Source organism: Onychostruthus taczanowskii, unplaced genomic scaffold, assembly GCF_017590055.1.
Source record: "Onychostruthus taczanowskii isolate IOZ18803 unplaced genomic scaffold, ASM1759005v1 scaffold26, whole genome shotgun sequence".
NCBI classification, from domain to species: Eukaryota; Metazoa; Chordata; class Aves; order Passeriformes; family Passeridae; genus Onychostruthus; species Onychostruthus taczanowskii.
The window spans coordinates 6,076,763-6,090,297 of NW_024499906.1; the positions used below are offsets into that span (position 1 = coordinate 6,076,763).

General features: G+C 42.2%; 1 protein-coding gene across 4 annotated transcripts in view; it reads right to left on the reverse strand.

Moving 5' to 3' along the window:
* Positions 1 to 675: 675 nt before the first annotated feature.
* The window catches only part of LCP1 (lymphocyte cytosolic protein 1), a 48,997-nt gene continuing 36,137 nt past the window's right edge, over positions 676 to 13,535 (reverse strand). For all 4 annotated transcript variants that reach the window (XM_041407379.1, XM_041407376.1, XM_041407377.1 and 1 more), the window contains 9 exons: positions 11,531 to 11,673; positions 9,460 to 9,555; positions 8,375 to 8,570; positions 8,125 to 8,203; positions 7,830 to 7,944; positions 6,850 to 6,983; positions 5,701 to 5,824; positions 3,470 to 3,594; positions 676 to 2,084 (listed from right to left, as the gene is read on the reverse strand). In XM_041407379.1, the coding sequence (XP_041263313.1) occupies positions 1,952 to 2,084; positions 3,470 to 3,594; positions 5,701 to 5,824; positions 6,850 to 6,983; positions 7,830 to 7,944; positions 8,125 to 8,203; positions 8,375 to 8,570; positions 9,460 to 9,555; positions 11,531 to 11,673 (1,145 nt within the window). In that variant the 3' untranslated portion in view covers positions 676 to 1,951. The remainder of the gene's footprint in view (positions 2,085 to 3,469; positions 3,595 to 5,700; positions 5,825 to 6,849; positions 6,984 to 7,829; positions 7,945 to 8,124; positions 8,204 to 8,374; positions 8,571 to 9,459; positions 9,556 to 11,530; positions 11,674 to 13,535) is intronic.

Here is a 13,535-nt window from a genome sequence, read left to right on the forward strand (position 1 = left end):
GGACTCCCAAGTCAATCACAAGGGGAGAGGAGCTGCCTTTTCAGTGCACCCCTCTTCTCTGGCAACAGCAGGTGCTACACCTGAAAAGAGGAGGAGGAGGAGTGTAGGGGCCATGGTCTCATAACTCCCCCTTCCGGGGCAATAAGCTGGGATGACATTTCCATTGTATAGCACTTTGGATGTTCTCTTCCTCTGCCAGCACCGGGAAATACTGGGAGCAGACAGAATGGGTTTTAGGATGCTGTACTTTTCCCATCATGTATTAAATTCTTAAGAAGAACAGGGCAGTCAGATCTGATCAGGATTGGGATCTGGTCATTCCTGCAGAAACAAAGCAGCATATTTGCATTGCAGAATGCTTAAAGAAGCAAAATTTATGGGCAAAGGAAGAGAATGAAGACAGTGCACCAAATGGGGAAATCATACTGGAAGTCCAGCCAGAACAATGTCCCATCTTTGGCAGTGTCTCAGAGTGGCATTTTCACAAATAGCCTAGGAAATAATTCTTTCCATTCTCTGCAATCTGTGGTTTCAGTAACAATGCAGAAGACACATTCTCAGTGAGCCCATGGATTATTTTTGCCTCTGTCCCCCTTTCAGGTCCATGACACACACCGACTAGCACATCCACTACTAAAAGCAAGGACTACACATTTGGCTTTATAGAACATTTTATTTGGAGAGACTTCTCATGTAATAGAATATTGGTTCTTTGTTAAGGCAGTTCTGACGGGCTGGAGGAAAGGGAGGGGAAGAGGGAGAGAACTGTGTCAACGGGATTGCATTAAGGCAAATTCCCTCCTTCTGCATTTCACCACAGTAAAATCCACATAAAGGCCAGTAAATGTCTCATGCCAAGGAAGAGATTCAGTGCAAATATATCCCACTGACTATCCATAGACAGGGTTAGGACCTCAACCGAGGCAAATTTACAGTGCCTTTTGAGCTGCAAAGCAAAGCTGATTTAGCTCTGTTGAGGATCCCAGCCTGGGTTCAGGGGAGCATTTTAGTACGTGTTTCTTATGCTAGCACAGGTATAAATGCTCTCCTGAATCAGAGCCACAGCCCCTTGAGTGCAAGTCTGTGAAGTTAACACTTGAATTTTTATTGTCTACATAAATATGTCATTCTGCATCCCTTTGTTCACTTCTCATTGTATTGCTACTGAGTACATTCCCTTAGTTTCTTTAACATGGCTTTCATTTCTATCATGCTTTGCAACCTCTTTAAAGTGTATTATGACATAAAAATGAATTATCCCTTGGAGAATGTTTGTTGCAAAGGTTCCAGAGTTTGGATGTTCTTGGAGGACCAGGCTGCAGTATGGTTTTTTGGTGAGCAGTAATGTAATCTGTGAGTAATGCCATGAATGGCAGAGGCATAACTTGCAGGGAAAAGTACTGCTCAGTTTACACATCACAGACACCAAACACTTCTTTCTTTCCTCAAGAATTTTCTCAGAGGATCCTACCTCTCCAGAAATAGTCACTACTACTACTTGCACTGGCTTGAGGAAACCTGTTTTGTTATCCCAGGTGCAAACTGAAGGTAAGTATGGCAGAAATGCTACAAAAAGCATGACAACATTTTCAGGCAGAAGCAGAGTATAACATTTCATAGTCCTAAAAGCTGTCTGTCACTGGATGACCTCCACAGAAAACCCTGGTATCCATTAATGAAAGGATATGCTTAGGCTTCAGTGTCAAAAACTTGTTTAGGAATATGAAATGGTTATAGCTAGTGAAGTGGAAAAATAAGGCAAAGAAATCAAGCAACCAAGTATTTCCTGGATACATGTGGATACACAACTTCTGTATGATCTGGAACCATGTATAACATTCATGCCTTAAAAGCATGAGCACCCTGCATATTTATTTGATACAGAGAACAGCGTCCAGTTTCAAGGAATCTAAAGGATGAATAACAGGCATCAGTGCAAGTCTTTTGTGCTTTAAACTTTCTTCATTCCTTTTCCCATAAGGCAAGCAAACACTGTCATGACCATTTTGGGTTTTACTTCAACCAGGTCTTCTGGAAGGGCATAGACTCTTGCTCCAATTTTTCTTGCCATAGAGATGGCATATCTGCATTGCAGGGGTGGGAGAAAAAAAGAAAAAAAATAAAGACAGAAATTAGTTCAGTAGCAATAATTTTCCCCCTGTTAAGTGTTTTACATGATCAATACCAGAGTGGGTTTCACTGATTTACCAAAGTTAAACTCTTCTATCGGAATGTATGAGACAGGTTCATAAAGAACTACATTCCTAATAAAAGTCAGAGCGCATTCCCTGATGGTTAGAGCACTGATTACCTGCAGGATGGGAGACTGCAGGTCAGATCCTGGTATGAAACATTTAATCTTCCATCCCCTAAAAGATTATCCTCAAAACCAGCCATTATGATCTTGCTCTCCTTGAATCCCTGAGACTCAGACTTTGCACATAAACAAACTTGCAAGGATAGAAGCAGAAAGCTGATGCCTGTGGAAATCCATGTTGTTGGAAATCAACATTTGGGGACCTATTTCAGTCATACCCAGAAAGTACAAGCTGACATTCCCATCTCCCTGCTCAGAGCCACTGGCTGTTCTCCAGTGAGTTTGTGTCTTCTCTCTATTTTTTTTTTAAAGCTGGAAAATCCCAGGTTCTTTCCACTTCAGAGCACATACATTTGTAAATTTTTCCCCAAAATGCAGAGAATCATTGGGAACATGAGGGAACAGGGGTGAGAAATGAGGAAAAGAACAGCAGAGGAATGAAGAAATAAAGAACACAGAAAAGCACACATAGGATTGCAAGAAAAGAAAGATAACAGATGGTACGAAATGGAAGGGAAAAGAGCAGTGGGAAAAGTCTTTACAAAAATAATGGCAGCTCTGATTGCTTTACAGTCATCCTTTTCTCCTTTGTAGTTAGTGCATAGAAAAGGAGAAGTTAAACTGATCAGACCAGGAGGTGATCTGTGTAACTCTGAAAGGAGAGGGAGATGCCCCCAGAATTTACTCCCTGCTAGGAAATCTTTGCATTCAGGGAAAAAAAAATCAATATCCACATCTAAAGAAGCAGTTTTTCAGGCATGAATCCTGTCCTCCCCTTTCTCTCTTAAATATGCCCTTGTTCTACCTGTAGGTGACTAAAGAGCTGTCACTAATTCCTGTTCACTATTTGTTGGCATTGTTCCCTGACCTCTGAAAGAATTTTAAATTTAATATGAGAAATAGGAGCTTGTGAAACCAAGTGATTTAAATCCTTTCAAGGGATTTATGAAGCAGGACCTACAACATTACACACTGCATTTCCATTGATACTCTTTTTACTACCTAACTCCCAGCCTAAATGATTCTAACTCGGGTGGTGTTTCTCACATGAGGTTGTGCCAGATGAAAATGACAGCAGAGTAGTTTTTACAGGCAGAGTTAGACCAGCCTGAGCAGGTAACTCATGCTGAGTGCCACTTGGCAGAAACATACTTAGCATTATTTAATTTCTCCTCATCATTCAGGTCCTCTGTTTTCAAGAGGTCGTACTTGATTGACCCTGGTTGAATGGCATCAATGAGATCCAGGACTGGCATGCTGGTGCTGATTTTGCTATCCTGCATAGACGAAAGAGAAAATTAAATGCAAGAATAGGATGACAGAATTCCCACAAAGCCAGAGTCTAGACTCAAGAGCAATGGACAGTTCAGTCAAATACCATTTAGATCTTCACAAAGGACTGCTTAGAATATTTTTTTAGCTAAGGCAGACTAAGAACTCTTTCAAGGATTTTTCTTTTTTCCCAAGGGATGAAACATCATAGAATCATTTAGGTTGGAAAAGATTTTTATGATCAAGTCTACCCTTAATCTAGCACTTCCCAGTCCATCACTAAATCATGTCCTTAAGCACCACATCTACACATTTTTTAAATCCTCCAGTAATGGTGACTCACTTTGCTAGACAGCCTGTTCCAGGGCTTGACAACCCTTTGAAGGAAGAAACTTCCCCTAATATCCAATCTAAACCTTTCCTGTCCATTTGCAAACTCAAGACCATTTCCTCTTATCCTATCACTTGTTACCTGGGAGAAGAGACTGACCCCAACCTGGCTCCACCCTCCTTTCAGGCAGCTGTAGAGAGTGATAATGTCTCCCCCAAGCCTCCTTTTCTTCAGAGTAAATACCCCCAGCTCTCTCAGCTGCTCCTCACAGGATTTATGTTCCAGAGCCTTTCTCAGCTTTGTTGCCTTTTAGACATGCTCCAGCACCTCAGTGACTTCTCGTAGTGAGGGTCCCAGAAATGGACAGAGGGTCTGAGGTGTGGCTGAGTACAGGGCTGCAATCCCTGCCCTGCTCCTGCTGGCCACACTATTGCTGATCCAGGCCAGGATGCCACTGGCCTTCTTGGCTACTTGGGCACACCCTGGCTCATGTTCAGCCACTGTTGACCAGCACACCCAGGTCCTTTCTTGCTGGGCAGCTTTCCAGCCACTCTTTCCCAAGCCTGTAGTACTGCTGGGGTTGTTGAGATTCAAGTGCAGGACCCAGCACTTGGCCTCATTGAACCTCATACAGCTGGCTTTGGTTCATCAGTCCAGCCTCACCAGATCCCTCTGCAGAGCCTTCCTGCCATTCAGCAGATTGGCATTCCCACCCAGCTTGGTGTCATCTGCAAACTGACTGGGGATGCACTTGATCTGCACTTGTCCAGACCATCAATAAAGATGTTAAATGGCCCCAAAGCTGAGCCCTGGGGGCACCACTGGTGACAGGCTGCCAGCTGGATGTAACTCTGTTCACCACTACTCTCTGAGCCTGGCCATCCAGTTTTTACCCAGCAAACAGTCCAACTGTCTAAGCTATGTGCAGCCAGTTTCTCTAGGAGTATGTTGTACTAAACAGTGTCAAAGGCTTCACTAAAATCCAGGTAGACAACATCCACAGCCTTTCCCTCATCCATGAAGCAGGTCACCTTGTCACAGAATACAAAGTCATTAAAGCAAAAGATGGGGTGCAGGGCTAGTACATCTGCTTCCTGTAGGGAGATGACACTGATAGACATCTACTGATGGGAGGGGTGAGAGGGACCAGCTGTGTGATTCCTGAACTCATTACATGAAGTTTGATGGATCTGTACTCGCCTGGTACAAACTGCTGATTTATATCCACTAAGTGTTCCCTAGCTTGGGAAGTGTCATAGATATGTCAGCAGAATTGGAAGTGCTCTAGAACTGGTCCATCTCTGTCTTTGTATGGTACCTTGCAAAACAGGGCAAGGTACCCCTGGGTGGTACTACCAGGTTATAAGTGTATTGCTATTGTTCATTTTAATACTGCCATTTCTAATTGCTGTTGATTCATAACCAACAGCACAGCAGTTCTTTCTTAATTCCAGTCATCATTCCTGTCTCCATCCTTTGATTTCCCAAGCCAAACTGGAATTCAAGGTGTTTCTTGTAGTGTTCATATCATATTTCTAATACTTTTTCACAATAAAGTCCCTTGAATAAAACCTGTGTGTTTGAACAAGCTTTTAAAAGGGAATGAAAAAAATAATCAAGCTAAGTAGTGAGTTATATCACAATGTAGATGTGTGTGTATATGCATACACACATCTATATATCATACACACATCTATATATCATACACACACCTATATATCATACACACAAGCACTCTGAATAAGAGACTCCTGAGCAGAGACTTGTGAAAATCCTGTACCTTGAAACTGGAGATGGTTGAATCCTTCCCAGCTGCAGTGAGTGTTTCATTGACCCAGCTGACAATGATTTCATCATTGACCTTCTCTCCACCACCAATGTCTTCAAGGATATTCAGGGTGTACCTTAAAAGGGAAGGCAGGATATTTGCTCAAAGTCTGCTGTAATCTCAGAACTGTCCTCTGTGTGCACAGCGTGTCTGGGATCATCCCAGTGATCTGACATTCCTCTGCCTCACACACACCCACAGTGCATATGATTTATATTATAACACAGTTATTAATCTAAGGAGTTTAATTCATCCCCAATTCCTTAATCACTGTTTGGGGAATGTTAAAAGTTTTGGTTCCTTAAAATTCCTGGAATTCCTCTCAATGTATCTCATTGTAAATAGTGCACTCATCCTCATAGTGCTTAAAAAATAATCACTTTTTAAAGCACTCATCCTCATAGTGCTTAAAAAATAATCACTGATTTTAGAGATAGAAGGGAATCCTTCTGCTCACCTAAGACTGACCTTCTCCATAAAAACAAGCCTGGAGTATTTTGCTTATACAACATACACCTTGGAAGGATATCCCAAACTTAGGGTAAGTAATCATCCCTATTTTAACTACCTTACTGATAAAACTATACCTTTCTTTATGGTCTGAATTTAGTTTGTATTCAGTTCCTAACCACTGAGTCTCTTTACTCTCAGTTATGGCAGTCTTAAACACAGAAACATAAACACACAGAGAATTAGATAAAACTGGGGAGAGGCACTTAGTTATGCCCATTCAGGGAGCAGCTTACAAAACTTCAACATCACTTCCATGTTTCTGGGACACTGTCCCCATTCCCTGATACAGAGACCTTTTAACTTCTTTTCCTCTCTTCTATGCAATAAACATTTCTTCTTGCTATGCAGATAGTGACAATAATAATCTCCTGCATGAGCTGACTGTAATGGCCTTGCCCACAAGCTGTGCTCTGATCACATCCTTAAGTAGGAATGAGCAGAAGGTCACTGTGCCCTGGCACTGAAGTGCAAACAGAGGAGTGAGAAGGCTGTAGCCTGTGGAGCCTCCTCAGTGAGAGCATCAGGAAACTACTGCAGTGCAAACTGAGCACACCAAAATGCTCTGAGGCTCGTGGCTGCCTGACTCACCTTCTCATCAGCTGCCAGATCAAGGCCAGCGTGAGCGTACGGTTTCCTTCATTCAGGTCTTGCCCAGCAATGCCAACAAGGGAAAATTTGGCTTGATTCTTTCCCAGTTCTACTGCGTAGTTGCAGTTTTCAAGCTGTTAATGGCAAGGTCAAAAACACAGGAAAAGAAAAAAAAAAAAAAGAAAGAAGACAAGACACTGTTACTTTAAATTCTTTGGATCACTCAGCCCAGATCCTCCTGGGCAAACAGGAACATTGGGGCTCTGTAATAAAACAGCTGATTGACTACCAGTAGGCAGATCCATCCCAAAAATACCATTCTGAACATTTAACATAGAAAAAAATGCTATACTTCATTATTAGGGCCTGAAAAGCAGATTATCCTGGAAAATAAAAGTGTATGGCTCATGGGTACTTCCAGCATGATGACATTGCACTGAGACAAAGGATTAGTGTCCCAGCCAATATTTTAGATTGCTTGATCGCTCTGGTCTAACTGGATGCAATTACTCATCCAGATAGTTGGGAGAAAGCTTTGCATTTAGCAGCAACTGTGTGATCGGTTCTTGATGCATCTGATCAAGAATGCTTATCATCACTGTCTTCATTTGATGTGGAGGGCAGAGATCCAGACAGCTGCAATTAAGCTGGTGCCATGCATCTCACAGTCCAGATGCATTACAATCAGTGCCTAAAGCAGTAGCAAAATGGATCTGCAAATACAGTTTCTAAATACTGATACAAAAGTTGTCAAGTCTTTTTACTTAACAAATATTTTTCACCTGTCAACAGAGCGAGTGAGTCTAATGTATATTTCTTTTTCAGAATGAAAAATGATCCACTGACTAAGCACAAAAATCATTTAAGGTGCTCTCTTTGGGATTGGAGAGCAACACGAATACCCACATTGCTATTTGAAATTATTTAGGCATTCACTGAGGATGAGGCATTACTACTGGAGCTATTCTAGCTTATTGTACCTTCTTCATGTTGCCACCCAGTTTAGGATATGGTGGTTTGTTCACCCTGTTCCAGTCTACTGGCACTTTGATCTGTTCATAGAGTTGGAAGATAACCAAGGCATCTGACAGGTCACTGGAAACAACAAAAAAAAATATATCATTGTCCAAAAAACAGAGGAAAGAAACATAATTCAGCTATTAGCAGAGGTAAACTTTGTTTCCTGGGAAACACAGAGCAGCATATATTCTTTTATGTTCTTGCAAACAACTTGCTGGCTGTGTTTATCATCGGAAGGGAGTGTAATCATCTTACCTGTACAAGTGATTTACACGTGGATTAACGCCGAGGGAGTTCATCCAGTTCCTAAATGTCCTTTCTTCCCTTGTCTCACCTAAAACAACAGACACATCAATCAATCAAAGGCCTGCAGAACACCACACTTCAGTAATGGAAGTGTTTTGGGAAGAAACCCTAACTGAATTTACAGCGCACTGAACCATGAACAGAAGGAGACACGTGGGAAATATCACGGTGCACCGTGAGGTATTTGCTTTTTCCTGACCTTCAATGGAGCCCCAGTCGATGTCCTGGTTCTCTGGCTTATGCAGGGCAGGGTATTTGTTGAACAAGTTGGCGATGAAGGCCAGGTTGAGCTTGGGGTTGCCGCGGACGACGTCGGTGGCGGTGACGAACTGGCGGCAGCCGAGGCGCTCGGCCTGCTGCAGCATGCACTCGGCTCGCTGCACGTCGTCCTTCTCCTGCCGGCACGGACGGGACGTCAGCCTCACCCGCCCCAGCTCTGCGCCCACCCCACCTGTGGGGTCTCCTTGTGGGGCTCCAGCTGCTAAAGCAGCTCCTTGATGGATTTATAGTTATTCCCTTTCCCACTTTTACTAATGGCAAGGCTGTGTTTTCAAATGGGCTTTGCCAACTGTTGCTGACTCTCCGCGTGTGGCGACACGAGGCTTGACTGCATTTCAGAAGGCTGATTTATTATGTTAAATATTATATTAAAATACTACATTAAAACTATACTAAAAGAACAGAGAGAGCAGAGAGATCAGAAGGCTCAACAAGAACAGAACAGAATAGAATAACAAAATCCTGTGACTGCTCACAGCCTTGGCACAGGTGGCTGTGATTGGTCATCAATGGAAAACAATCCACATGGACCAATCACAGATGCACCTGTTGCATTCCACAGCAGCAGATAGTAATTGTTTACATTTCTCTCCTGAGGCTCCTCAGCTTCTCAGGAGAGGAAAAATCCCAGCAAAGGATTTTTCATAATATCATGGCTACAGCCAACAATTCAAGCACCTCAGCATATTGCTTTTACAGCCATATTCCATATAAATGTGATGGTTTGATGAAGTTCACAGATAAATGTATTTAAAAATACTTGTTACATGCTAGTAGTTTATCAGTGTGATTAAATGGTTGCTGAAGTTTCAGAGTTACTATCTAACAAAAATCCAAACACATAATTTAATTCTTTGGAAGCTTTGATTTCTGATTTGCAAGATCATGTTGCAATGCAAGAAAGAATTTGCTGGTTCTGACATCCCAGCGCAGCCCTGTGTTGGCCAGGAATGCAAGTAAAGGGCAGAAAATATCGGCATTTACTCCAAACTTATCTCATCTTACCCTTAATCCTGACATGTCAATAGTAATAGCTGGAATGCCTTCTTCATCTCCCTTGGGGGCAACTTGGTTCAGCAAATGGTAATAAGCTCTTGAGTCCTGTGACAGACAGAGAAATTAAAGGGAAGAAAAATTACATCTAAAGCTCAGCCCTTTGCTTGCCAGTGCTCCCCTGAACAATGCGCTTGCATGCTTCATTTTTATTACATCGATCATTGGGCTACATAATTAAATTAATTAAGCTGGAAGCACTTAACAATTCCTACTTTATGCTGTGTTTGCCAGATCTATTTTTTCCCTCAGCCAATATATATGTGCTGGAGAATGCCCAACACACCAGACAAAAATGCTGTGTGTGGAACTAACAGAAAGGGCAGCAACAACAAAAAGATATCAGAATTTACTTAATCTGAACATAAAATTAGAGGTAAGAAAATGCATACCTTTATAATGCTGTAGAAGTCAGGCTGCTGAGCATTTAATAAAAGAAAATGCAGAAGGAGAAAGCAGATGTTTAAAGTGGATTTCAAAGCAAGGCTGGAACAGTTGTGGAAGAGAAAGCACAGTTTTCAAGGATGAAAGTTAACACTGACAACAGTATCAGCATTTTTCAGGCAAAAGGGCAGGAACAAGACAAGGATTTATCATGTTGTGTCTTCAATCTTTTGTAAAACACAACACTGCTTCCACACGTGGAAAATATTAACTCACTTCAAAAACAGCTCAAAGAACTGAAAATAAAGCTACATATTAATGTCTAGGGACTTGACTAACTAACCCAATTGATGCTCTTCAAAATATAAAGCAGACTACCTGAATTATTTTAAATATTTTATATCTGCATTACTGTGCACCATATCTAGGAAGTGGTTATTTACAACAGAAGTGAGGTGGGGAGACAGACTTAGTTAGAGAATGTCTGTAAACACTGAAATCTTGTAAATGTGTGCCGTCTTTTCCATGGAGATGGGAACGACTCCATTCCCTCCCCTTTTCATGGATGTTCTCCAGTCACCTCCACCCAGCCAACCTGGGTTACAATAAAAGATCTGTTACAATAAAAATTGTATTATCAAATGTGACTCTCTACCCCTCCTGTTGCCTTCTCTGGTGTTTTTTTTGGGTTTTTTTTTCTGTATTTCAGTTAAATGCTTGTGCTTATGCTTCAGTCCCTATTGAAGCCTAAGACCAGGTACCTCAGGAGCCAGATTTTTCCCATGCTGTTCTGGGAGCAGGCAAGTCAGGTCGTGGCTGGTGAGGTTGGTGTGCTGGCCAGCCCCTGGCTTTCTTGTAACTCAGCTCAGATACCCTCCCTTACACACCCTCTACAGATCTGGGATGCTGTCTGGGCCTCACACTGGGTTTTAGTGTCTGAAATTCATCAGCGGGCACCACTGAGGTTCAGCTACATCTGTCTGGCAACAACGAAGGTCCTGCAGAGAAAGCTCTGCTGAAATCTGCACCCACAAGCCCAAGAGGTCCTGAGTATACGAAATAATGCTGCCCAGACTACAGACCCACCCTTGCAAGTGTCTGCCTGTCTAGCTGTAGTATTTTCAATAGTCCCAGTGAATTAAAACTCACAGAAAACTGCATTCGGGGCTATAGCAAATGTGGGGACAGAGGAGCGCATAGCCTAGGTGAGGAAAGATCAAGTGGGGGAACTGGAAATGCCCAATCGTCTTTCTCTACATGTTTGAGTAAGGTCCAGACTTTTCCAGACAAAAGTCAGGTCAAGAGTAATTCAGGGAGATTTGGAAAGAAGGTGAGCAATAGAGGCAAGGAACTGAAAATACAGTGTCCATATGCCCTGTCCAGAGCCAGCAGCCATTCCTTTCCCAAGCACCTGGTGTCCAGGAGCTGGCAGTGATAACTGGGAGGTGAGGAGGAAGAGGAGGAATACTACTGCGTGCAAAGGTAAACCCCAATGAAAGCATTTTATGTACCCAGCTCCAAGTGCTTGACAGAGCAGTCTCAGCTGCTTGGAGTGTTTCAGTGCACAATCCCTGTGTGGAGGGCAGGAATTTGGGTGTAGAGCTGCTGTTTTGCTTTTGTTGGTCAGTATTTCTCATACCTTGATGTCTGAGCTGAAGTTGTTGACTTTGTTGCATCCTGCATTTTCCAGGTGATAGTTTGCCCATCTCAACAGCAGGTCCTCTGGAGACAATTTCATCAGATCCTCCAGGCTCTCTCCTTCTCTCAGAAGAGCAATCAAGGCTAAACAGGAAAAAAAATTAAAAATAATGATGTGAATACTTGTTGAAGAAAACTTGTAACTGTTTTCTCTCTTTTACATTTTCCTACCCTAGTTTCTAAATGTGAGTTGCCAAAATGTTGTCAAAATTCAAGGGGAGTTACCATGACAGAAGATATAAACAGAAAAACGGTCTCGTCAATAATATGAGTACAAGGTTGTAATTTCTAGTAGTGGATCATATTCTACTGGAAGACAATTTCAGTGTGGTTTAAGAACTTCCCATGAGCTATAAAGGTCTGTCAACCCTCCCTGCAATGAGCAGGGACATCTCCAATTAAATCAGTTTTCTCAGAGCCCCATTTGACATGACTTCGAATGTTTTCAGGAATGGGGCATCTACCACCTCTCTGGGCAACCTCTGCCAGTGTTTCACCAACTTCATTGCAAAATATTCTTTCCTCATATCCAGTCTAAATCTACCCTCTTTTGTTTAAAACCCCTTTTTATTACCCCTTTTGCTACTGCAACAGGCCTCGCTGAAAATTTTGTCGTCATCTTTCTCATAAGCCCCTTCAGGCGCTGGAAGGCTCCAGAAAGGTCTCCCTGGAACCTTCTCTTCTACAGGCTGAACAATCTCAGCTCTCTCAGCCCATCTTCACAGGAGTGCCCCAGCACCCTGAGCCTTTCTGTGGCCTTCCTCTGGACCCACTCCAACAGGTCCAAGTCTTTCCTGTGCTGAGAAGTGCAGAGCTGGATGCAGTGATGCTGAGCACAGGCGCAAGCTTGGAATGAAAATATGAACACAGGCTTTTTGCAGCTTAGATGAAAAAAATCGCAGTGACCTTCATACTGAAGCTGGATCCGCACAGGCATTCTGGACTACTTGCACATGACCTCATGGGCTTGTGGGCCAGTAGGGCTAATTCATCTGTCAATTGAGGAGATACCCTATTTATATAGAAAAATTGCTATTTTGTTCATAGGAGGAAGAACAGGCAGGATGGGAGGATTGACCCTTGAAACCTTGGACCAGGAAAGGCTTTAGAACTAGTTTTGAAAAGAATACCTAACAAGGAAACTAATTATTAACGTGGTAAAAAAAAGGAGAGTGTGTTACATTGCTCTGATTTTCTTCCAGTATCTTTTGTCAGACCTCAAAGGAATTATGGATTGGCTACATAAAGGAAACAGTGGAGACAGACCATAACTAGAGTTACACAAATAATTTGATATAGGGTGCAATGAGGTTAAACTGGACCAGAGGGGGATAATAGAAGCATTTGAAAGTAGACAGAGGATTTTATGAAGAGAACAGTGTTGACACTGCCAGAAGGCTGGAAGAAGGATTCTTGTGGAGTTGATTGTGGATTGATTTTTGGATTCATGTTTTCCCCTTTTTTTTTTTTTTTTTTTTTTTTTTTTTTTTTTTTTTTTTTTTTTTTTTGTGTCAGTTATCTTGGCACAAATACTTGCAACATGCTAAAAATGTGAAGATGATAGTCAATAGGTGGCATAGTCAATACAGAGGACGATCAGGAAATCAGACAGAACGAACTACATGACAGTAATAAAAATGGAATGCAATTTAATACTGCCATGTTCAAAGACATTCACTGGGGAATTAATATGAATAACTGCTATTAGCTAAAAGCTTATATGAACGAAGGATGAGAACCTGAGTGGATTAGATGTCTTCCAAGCTACTCTGAGCCACCATTTGATATGACATGGGGAAAATCCAACATGATATTAAGTGCATCCCAGGTAATTCCCAGAGAGGTTGGGATGTATTACTGCCGTGATATCATGTGCTCATGAAAGCTCATTGGAAATACAGGGTCCCATGTTAATAAAAGGGGAGTTTTACCTGAAACAGCTGCAG